Source organism: Penaeus vannamei, chromosome 9, assembly GCF_042767895.1.
Source record: "Penaeus vannamei isolate JL-2024 chromosome 9, ASM4276789v1, whole genome shotgun sequence".
NCBI lineage: Eukaryota > Metazoa > Arthropoda > Malacostraca > Decapoda > Penaeidae > Penaeus > Penaeus vannamei.
The window spans coordinates 4209599-4219598 of NC_091557.1; the positions used below are offsets into that span (position 1 = coordinate 4209599).

The following is a 10000-nucleotide window of genomic DNA, read 5'->3' on the forward strand; positions in this document are numbered from 1 at the left end:
CTTTGTGGGTTTGTTTGTCTGTCTGTTTGTCTGTCTCTGTCTCTTTTTCTCTCTCTTTCTCTCTCTCTCTCTTTCTTTCTTTCTTTCTCTCTCTCTCTCTCTCTCTCTCTCTCTCTCTCTCTCTCTCTCTCTCTCTCTCTCTCTCTCTCTCTCTCTCTCCCATCCATTCTCTCCTTTTTCCCCCTTCCCCCTCTCCACTTTCTCCCCCTTTCTCCCCTTCCTCCTCTCCCTTTCCTCCCTCCTCCCTCCACCCCCAAACCCTTCCCACTCTCCCCCTCCCCCCTCTCCCCTTTCTCCCCCCTCTCCCTCCCCCTCCTTTCCCACTCCCCACGCCCCTCCCCCTCTCTCTCCTCCACCTCCCCCCACACCTCCCCACGCCCTCCCCCTCTCTCCTCCCCTCCCTCTTTCTGACACGGTCCTTTTTAACCGATGACTAAAAACTTCCCCTCCGTCTGAGCTTCGTGTTTTTCATTCTCGCGTCACTTTGAATCCTAGGCTTTCGGTTGGTCAGCTGATTCAGTCGGTTGGTCAGCTGATTCAATCGGTCGGTCAGCTGATTCAATCGGTTGGTCAGCTGATTCAATCGGTCGGTCAGCTGATTCAATCGGTTGGTCAGCTGATTCAATCGGTTGGTCAGCTGATTCAATCGGTTGGTCAGCTGATTCAATCTGTTGGTCAACTGATTCAATCGGTTGGTCAGCTGATTCAATCGGTTGGTCAGCTGATTCAATCGGTTGGTCAGCTGATTCAGTCGGTTGGTCAGCTGATTCAATCGGTTGGTCAGCTGATTCAATCGGTTGGTCAGCTGATTCAGTCGGTTGGTCAGCTGATTCAAATCGACCAGTCAAACGATTCAAATCGTTGGTCAATGATTCAATCGGTCGGTCAGCTGATTCAATCGGTTGGTCAGCTGATTCAATCGGTCGGTCAGGTGATTCAATCGGTTGGTCAGCTGATTCAATCGGTTGGTCAGCTGATTCAATCGGTTGGTCAGCTGATTCAATCGGTTGGTCAGCTGATTCAATCGGTTGGTCAGCTGATTCAGTCGGTTGGTCAGCTGATTCAATCGGTTGGTCAGCTGATTCAATCGGTTGGTCAGCTGATTCAGTCGGTTGGTCAGCTGATTCAATCGGTTGGTCAGCTGATTCAGTCGGTTGGTCAGCTGATTCAATCGGTCGGTCAGCTGATTCAATCGGTTGGTCAGCTGGTTGATCCAGGACGGTCAGCTGATTCAGTCGGTTGGTCAGCTGATTCAATCGGTTGGTCAGCTGATTCAGTCGGTTGGTCAGCTGATTCAATCGGTCGGTCAGCTGATTCAATCGGTTGGTCAGCTGATTCAATCGGTTGGTCAGCTGATTCAATCGGTTGGTCAGCTGATTCAATCGGTCGGTCAGCTGATTCAATCGGTTGGTCAGCTGATTCAATTTATCTTTACGTGTGTGTGTGTGTTGGAGGGGATGGGGAAGGAAGTGAGGAGGAGGAGAGGAGGAGGAGAGGTGGAAGGGAGGAGGAGTGGAGGAGGATGGGAGGAGGAGGAGGAAGGAGGAGGAAGGAAAGATGAGGAGGGGAGGGAGAAAAGGGGAAGGAAAGAGAAGGGAATGAGGAAGAGAAGGAGAAGAGGGAAAGGAGGAGGGACAGAAAGGAAAGGTGAGAGGGAGGAGAGAGGAGGAGGAAAAATGAAGGAGGAGAAAAGTGGAAAAGAGGGGAAGAACAGTTTTAAATTTTATGAGACAGGAGAAAGGAAAAGAAGGGAGAAAATGAGGAAGAACATGAAGGCTGATGACAGGAGAGAACAGGAAGAATTAATAGAGAAAAAAAAATATTCTCGGTGTTATGCTTGAATTTTCTCATCATTGCTTTGTTGTTTTTTTCTTTCCTGTTTCTTCCTTTCTCACCCCCTACATCCTCCTTGACCCCTCCCCTTCTTCCTCATTCCCCTCCTTGACCCCTCCCCCTCCTCCTCATTCTCCTCCTTGCCTCCTCATTCTCCCTCCTTACCTATGATTCTGTTCCTTCACTTCCATTTCCTTATCTCCCTAGTTTGTCTTCCTGTCCATCTTTTTCTATCTCCTTTCTTCCCCTATATATCCCTTGGCTTCCTCTCCCACCCCTTTCATTGCCCTTTTATGTATACGCTTTTAATTTTTTTCTTTGTTCTTATCTTACACCTACCTCTCTCCTTCCCTTCTTCTTCTTCCTTTTCCTTCTCCCTCCCTTCCCTCTTCCTTTTCCCTTCCCCTCCCTCTTCCTCTTTTTTCTCTTCCCTTCCCTTCTCCTTCCCCTCCCTCTTCCTCTTCTCTTCCCTCTCCCCCTTTCCCTCTCTCTTTCCTTTCCCCTTTTTCCCATTGCCTTCCTTCCCCTTCCTTTTTCCCTTCCCCTCTCCCTCCTGTCATCGTCTCCCTCTACTTCAGCCTAACCACAGTCCTCTCTCCTCCCATCTCCCCCCTCTCTCTTTCTCTCTCCTTTTCTAAACGTTTTCTATTCCTCTCCTCCTTCCTCCTCTTCTTTCTATCCCTTCTCATTCTGTTCATAGCACTCGCCTTCCTTTTCCCTTCTCCTTTTCTCTACATCCGTTTTATCGTCTCTTTCTTTTCTCCTGCTCCTCTTCTCCACTTCCCTCTCTCTCTCTCCTTCTCTCCATATCACTATACGTCTTCTTCTCTACCCCCTCTACTTCTCTTTCGCTTCCCTCTCTCCTTTTCATTCACTTTCCCCTCTCCTTGTCTCCATGTCCCTCTCACCTCCTTTCTCATCACCTCTCCACACCCGTTTCCCTCTTCTTCTCTTTATCTTCTGCTCTCCATGCCTCTCCCTCCTCTCCCCTCTCTCTTCCCCCTTCTCCTTTTACATCCTCTTCCTCTCTTCTTTTCCCTCTCTCTCCTTCTCTCTACATCCCTCTCCCCCCTTTTGCCCTTCTTTTCCCTCACATCCCTCTTTCTCTCCCTTCCCAATCCCCCTCTTTCCTCTCCCATCCCTCACCCACCACCCCTGCCCCCTTCTAAACCTACATCCCTCTTTCTTTCTTCTTTCCCTCTCTCTCCTTCTCCTCCCATCCCTCTCTCCCCCCTCACCCCCTTTCCCCCTTCTCCACCCTACATCCTCTCCCTCCCTCCATCTCCTTCTTCCCTCCCCCCATCCCCCTTCTTCCACATTCCTCTTTCTCTCCTTCTCTCCCCCTTCTCCCTCCCCCTCATCCCCTTCTTCACATTCCTCTCTCCCCCCCTCTCTCCCTTCTCTATACCTCCCTCCGTCCCCACTTCTTCCACATTCCTCTTTCCTCCTTCTCTCCCCCCTTCTCCCTCCCCCTCATCACCTTCTTCCACATTCCTCTCCCCCTCTCTCCTCCTCCCCACTCCCCCCCTCATCCTTCTTCCACATTCCTTTCTCTCCTCCCCCTTCTCTCCTTCTCTCCCCCTTCACTTCCCCCTTCCACATTCCTCTTTCTCTCTTCTCTCCCATCCCCCTTCCCCTTCCTCTATCCCCTTCCCCCCCTCCTTCCACATTCTTCTTTCTCTCCCTTCTCTCCCCCTTCTCCCCTCCCTCTATCCCCCTTCATCACATTCCTCTTTCTCTCACTTCTCTCCCCCCTTCTCCCTCCCCCTCATCCCTTCTTCCACATTCCTCTTTCCCCCCCTCTCTCCTTCTCTCCCTACCCCCCCTTCCCCCTCCCCTTCCATTCCTCTTTCTCTCCCCTTCTCTCCCTCTTCTCCTCCCCTCATCCCCTTCTTCCACATTTCTCTTTCACTCTTCTCTCCCCCCTTCTCCCTCCCTCCCTCCATCCCCCCTTCTCCCTCCCCTCCCTCCATCCCCCCTTCTTCCACATTCCTCTTCCCCCCCCCCTTCTCTCCTCCTCTCCCCCCCCCTCCCCCACCCCCTCCTTCCATTTCTCTCCGTGACAGCCCCCTCACGCAGGAAGCAGGCCCGGCAGACTGCTTGCTGACAGGTACTGTTAAGATGGACACTGGTACCCCCTCCCCCTCCCCTCCTCCCCCTCTCCTCCTTCCCCTCCTCCTCCTCCTCCTCCTCCACACCATCTCCCCTTTTCCCCTCCCCCTCCCTTCCCCCTCTCTCTCCCCCTTTCCTCCTCCCTCCTCCTCCCCCTCCACACCATCCTCCCTTTTTTCCTCTCCCCCTCCTTCCCCACTCTCCTCCTTCCTCCCTCCTCCTCCCTCCTCCCTCCACACCATCTCCCTTTTCCTCTCCCCCCCTTCCCCCTCCCTCCTCCCTCCTCCTCCCTCCACCATCTCCATTTTCTCCTCCCCCTCCTTCCCCCCTCTCCTCCCTCCTCCTCCTCCCTCCCTCTCTCACACATCTCCTTTTCCTCTCCCCCTCCCTCCCCTTCCCCCCCCTCCTCCCCCTCCTCCTCCATCTCCACACCATCTCCCTTTTCCCCTCCCCTCTCCCCCCCCTCCCCCTTCCCCTCTCCTCCTCCTTCCCCTCTCTTCTCATTTTTCGATTGTCATTTATAAGCGTTGTTGTTGTTGTTGTTGTTGTTGTTGTTGTTGATGTTGTTGATGTTGTTGTTGTTATTGTTGTTGTTTTTCTCTCTGGGGATGTTTTTTATGATAATTATAATGATGATAATGATGATAAGGTTCATAATAATAACGATAACAATAATGATAATGATGATGATGATGATGATAACATTGATAATAACAATGATCACAATTACAATGATAATAATAAAGATAATGATAATGATAAAAGAAATAATGATAATCATGATAATGATAATGATAGTAAAAATAACGATGAAAATAATGATAATGATAATCAAAATAATAATGACACCACTAATAATAAGGCTTATATTAATGACATCGATAACAATGATAATAATGCTAGTATTAATGATAATGATAACAACAATAACAAATATGATAATAAAAAATATATATAATGAGAACAAAATTAATAGTAATGATAATGATGATAATGATGATAATGAAAATAATGATGACAATGATGATATAGATGAGAAAAAGCAAATGAAGAAGAAGAAGTATAAAAGTAAACAAGAATGTAATAAAACGATGAGAAACGAAAATACCAGAGACACAAAACCAAAACGAAATAAAATATAAAACCAAAACTCAGTAAAAAAAAAAAAAAAAAAAAAAAAAAAAAACTCAGATAACCCAGTCAATAACAGAATACGAATACGAAAAAATATATATATAGAAAAAAAAAATATATATATATCTTATTGATGTAGCCATTACCTCAGACCCTTCTTTTGGGCTTCCTAAAACTACAACAGCCAATTAAAAGCTGCCTTTGCCAAAGTCCAGGTCTTGATAGGATAATAATTGGCCTAAGTCTTGTTAATTGGCTCCCACAAACATAATGTTAAGCCAATTAGACTTTCCTTCGGCTCGGATGATGACTAGGATATCCTCCCCCCCCCTCCCTCCCCTCCCTCTCTCCCCCTCACCCCCCGTCCCCCCTGCACCACCTCTTCTTCTTCTTCTCCTCTTTCCTAACTCCGCCCCCCTAGCCCTCCCACCCACCCCCTGGTCAAGCTTCTCTTTTTCTCCTTGTATCTTTTCGTTTGTTCTTGATTTTTTCTTATTATATATTTGTTTATTTATTTATATATTTATCTATTATTATTTATTATTATCATTATTATTATTATCATTATTATTATTACTATTATTATTATTATTATTATTATTATTATTATTATTATTGTTGTTGTTATTCTTTATTTTTTTTTATTTTTTATTTTTTATTTTTTGTCGCTTCTTCCAAGGTTCTGTTTCATTGTCTTGTTTTTTTCTGTTTTTTTCTTTTTTTTAGGTACTTCGTATTTTTTCTTCTTCTCCTTCTTCTTTTTGTCTCCCGTCTTATTTTTGTTTTGATTTATCTTTATCTTCTTTCTCGTCGTCGTTTTCTTCTTTTTCGTTGTTGTTGTTCTACTGTTCTCTCCTCCGCCCCCCCCCCCCCTATCCCTGTGTGTGTGTGTGGGGGCGTACGTGTGTGTGTGCGTGTATGTATGTGTATGTGCATGCATGTGTGTGTGTGTGTGTTTATTTGTGCGCGTGTGTGTATGTGTTTATTTGTGTGTTTATGTAAATAAACTAATGAACAAATAAATAAATAGATAAATAAGTAAATGCACAATGAAAAAAAACGAAAGAAGTAGAAAATAGATAGATATATAGATTAGAATCTAAAATGGCGTCCGTTTTACAGAAGTGGCTCTGGCTTCGGCGTCACAGAAAAGGATTCAAGCAACGAAAGGTTGTCCTTCCCACGCAATGCAAATGATAGTAACCCCTATTGACATTGGCAATAGGGGTTACTGTCTATTTATTGTTTACTTTCTGCTTTTGTTTGAATCGTGCATTTGTTTATGCATTCATTTATTCATTTATTTATTTACGTGAATACACAAATAAACACACATTCATATACACACGCACACACACACACACACACACAATCACACACACACGCACACAAACACACACACACACACGCACACACACACACACACGCACACACACACACAAACGCACACGCACACAAACAAACACCCACCCACATACACACACACAGGGGTCAGGGAGACAAAGTCAGAACAGCAGAACAGCAATAACAATCATTAAAAAAAAACAGCAACAATCATTAAAAAAAACAGCAACAATCATTTAAAAAAACAGCAACAATCATTTAAAAAAACAGCAACAATCATAAAACAACAACAACAATCATTAAAAAAAAACAGCAATCATTAAAAAAAACAGCAACAATCATTAAAAAAACAACAACAATCATTAAAAAAACAGCAACCATCTTAAAAAACAACAGCAATCATTTAAAAAAACAGCAACAATCATAAAACAACAACAACAATCATTAAAAAAAAACAGCAATCATTAAAAAAAACAGCAACAATCATTAAAAAAACAGCAACAATCATTAAAAAAACAGCAACAATCTTAAAAAAACAGCAACAATCTTAAAAAAAAACAACAATCATTAAAAAAACACCAACAATCATTAAAAAAACAGCAACAATCAATAAAAAAACAGCAACAATCAATAAAAAAACAGCAATCATTAAAAAAAACAGCAACAATCATTAAAAAAACACCAACAAGAATAATTAAAAAAAAAACACCAACAACAATCAGTGAAAAAAAAAAAAAAAGTCCTGGATCCCGGTCATCATCCGGGTCTCCACCAAACTTTAATGGCGTCTAAGTTAGGCATAAAATCTGTTCATAACTTTTCGAGTCATGGTGTGAAACCGACCAACAAACAAACAAACAAACAAACAAACGCGACCAAAGAACGTAAAAAAAAAATTCACATACTATTGATATAAAGATGATAATAAAAAATAAAAAGCTAAAAATAAAACTAGGTAATAAAAAAATAAATAATTGAAGATAAAGAGGAGTAAGGAGAAAGAGGAAGAATCATCCCCCCACCTCATCCCTACCCCCCTTCCCCCCCGAAAAAAAATAATAACAAAATGAAAAATAAAATCGTCTTCTTTGGCACGTCCTTCCCCCCCCCCTCCCAAATGAAAAAAGTAATAATAACAACAATAAATAAATAAATAAATGAAAATAAATAGATGAATTATGATAAAAAAAACAAAATCCTCCTCTTTCGCGAGTCCCCCCCAAAAAAGTAATAATAATAAAAACAACTAAAAAAAAGAAAAAACAATAATAAAAAAACAAATAAAACAAATAATAAAATAACAATAATAACAAAAAATAAAAAATAAAAGCTCCGCCCCCTTGGCAAGCCCTCCCCACTCCCCCGCCAGGAGAGCGATCCCCGGAATAAAAAAAATATATAATAATAAAAAATAATAAATAAATAAATAAAAATAATAATAATAATAAAATAATGATAATAAACAAATAAATAAATAAATAAAAATAAAAATAAAAGCTCCGCCCCCTTGGCAAGCCCTCCCACTTCCCCGCCAGAAGAGCGATCGCCGAAATAAAAAAAAAATAATAATAATAAAAAGAATAATAATAAATAAACAAGTAAAATTAATAATAAATAAATAAAAATAATAATAAATAAATAAAAAATATTAATAATAAACGATAATAATAAATAAATAACAATAATAATAATAACAAATAATAATAAATAAATAAAAATAATAATAATAAAAAATAATAAATAAATGAAAATAATAATAATAATAATAAATGATAATAAATAAATAAAAATAATAATCATAAAAAATAATAATAAATAAATAAAAATAATAATCATAAAAGATAATAATAAATAAATAAAAATAATAATCATAAAAAATAATAATAAATAAATAAAAATAATAATAATAAAAAATGATAATAAATAAATAAAAATAACAATAATACAAAAATAAATAAATAAATAAATAAAAAATAAAAGCTCCGCCCCCAATAATAAAGAAATAATAATAACAAAAAAATATAAAAAATTAAAACTCCGCCCCCTTGGCAAGCCCTCCCACTCCCCCGGCAGGAGAGCGATCGCCGAAAAAAAAAATAATAATAATAAAAATAAATAAAACTAATAATTAAAAAAATAATAATAACAAAAAAAGGAAAAAATAAAACCTTGGCAAGCCCTCCCACTCCCCCGCCAGGAGAGCGATCCCCGGAATAAAAAATAATAATGATAATGATAATAATAATAATATACAAATAAAAAAAATGATAATAATTTAAAAGATAATAATAACAAATAAAAAATAAAAATAAAGATTTGGCAAGCCCTCCTCCCACTCCCCCGTCAGGAGAGCGATCGCCGGAATGAAAAAAAATAATAATAATAATAAACGAATAAAAATAATAATAATAAAAAATGATAATAACAAAAAATAATGATAATAAACAAATAAATAAATAAATAAATAAAAAAATTAAAACCTCCGCCCCTTTGGCAAGCCCTCCCACTCCCCCGTCAGGAGAGCGATCCCCGGAATGGGCTCCGGCTATTGACCGCCGAGTGATTAAAAGGCTGATCGCCGATTGGCACTTTCCCGGCGGCTCATTACGCGATAAATAGATGCAAACGGCTCGGAATAAAACGGCAAGTAATTATGCTTTTGAGGAAGAAGAGTTTTCTCCGGGGGTGGGGGAGGGGTGAGGAAGGGAGGAGAGGGAAAAGGGAGTGGGTTGGAGGGGAGGGGTGGAGGGAAGGGGGAGGGTGAAGAGAGGAGGGGGAGGATTAGAGGGAAGGGAAGGAAGGGAGGGAGTAGAGGGGGAGTAGAAAAGGGAGGGTTGGGGGACAGGGAGGGGTAGAGAGGAGGGGAGGATTAAGGAGGAGAGAGGACGGAAAGGGAAGGGAGGATAGAGAGGGAGGGGAAGGAGGTGAGAGGAGGAGGATAGAGGGATGGGAAGGAAGGGGACCGAGAGGGAGGTGAAGGAAGGGGATAGGAGGGAAGGAAGGGAGGTAGATGAGAGGGAGGGGATAGAGGAGGATTAGGAGGGAGGGAAGGGAGATAAGAGGAGGAGGGAAAGGGGGGATAGAGAGGGGGAGAGGGGATGGAAGAGGGGAGAGGATAAGGAGGAGATAGGAAAAGGAGTAGAGAGGAGAAGGGGGAGGAGAAAGGGAGTTATTGGGGACGAGGAGGGGTGTTAGAGAGGGGAGAGAGGGGTCAAAGTGGGGGAGGGGTGTTACAAAGGAAGGGGAGAGGGTTAGAAGGGGGAGAAGAAGGGGTTAGAAAGAGGGGGAGGGGAATGAGGGGGAAAGATAAGGATGGAAGGGGGAAGGAGAAAGACTGAAGGGAGAGGATAGAGAGACAGAGCTAGAGAAAAATAGTTATAAAGATAGAGATACAGGATATATTGTTTAGATATTGTTTAGTGAATACGTAGAGATGTTGATAAACGCACAAAAATGGACATTGCAACAAGAATAATGAATTGCATTTGGTGTAGCTTCTATGACTTTTCTTTATCGTCATTTCCTTCAGTAGCGTTCTTTCTATCTTTTTTTTTCTCTCTCTTACTCTCTCTCTCTC

At 41.7% G+C, this 10000-nt stretch overlaps 1 protein-coding gene across 1 annotated transcript in view; it reads right to left on the reverse strand.

Moving 5' to 3' along the window:
• Window positions 1–433: 433 nt before the first annotated feature.
• The window catches only part of LOC138862762 (putative leucine-rich repeat-containing protein DDB_G0290503), a 178929-nt gene continuing 169362 nt past the window's right edge, over window positions 434–10000 (reverse strand). Inside the window, exons 3-4 of the mRNA XM_070125941.1 lie at window positions 1221–1394; window positions 434–826 (exon numbers count right to left, since the gene is read on the reverse strand). Coding sequence (XP_069982042.1) covers window positions 434–826; window positions 1221–1394 — 567 coding nt within the window. The remainder of the gene's footprint in view (window positions 827–1220; window positions 1395–10000) is intronic.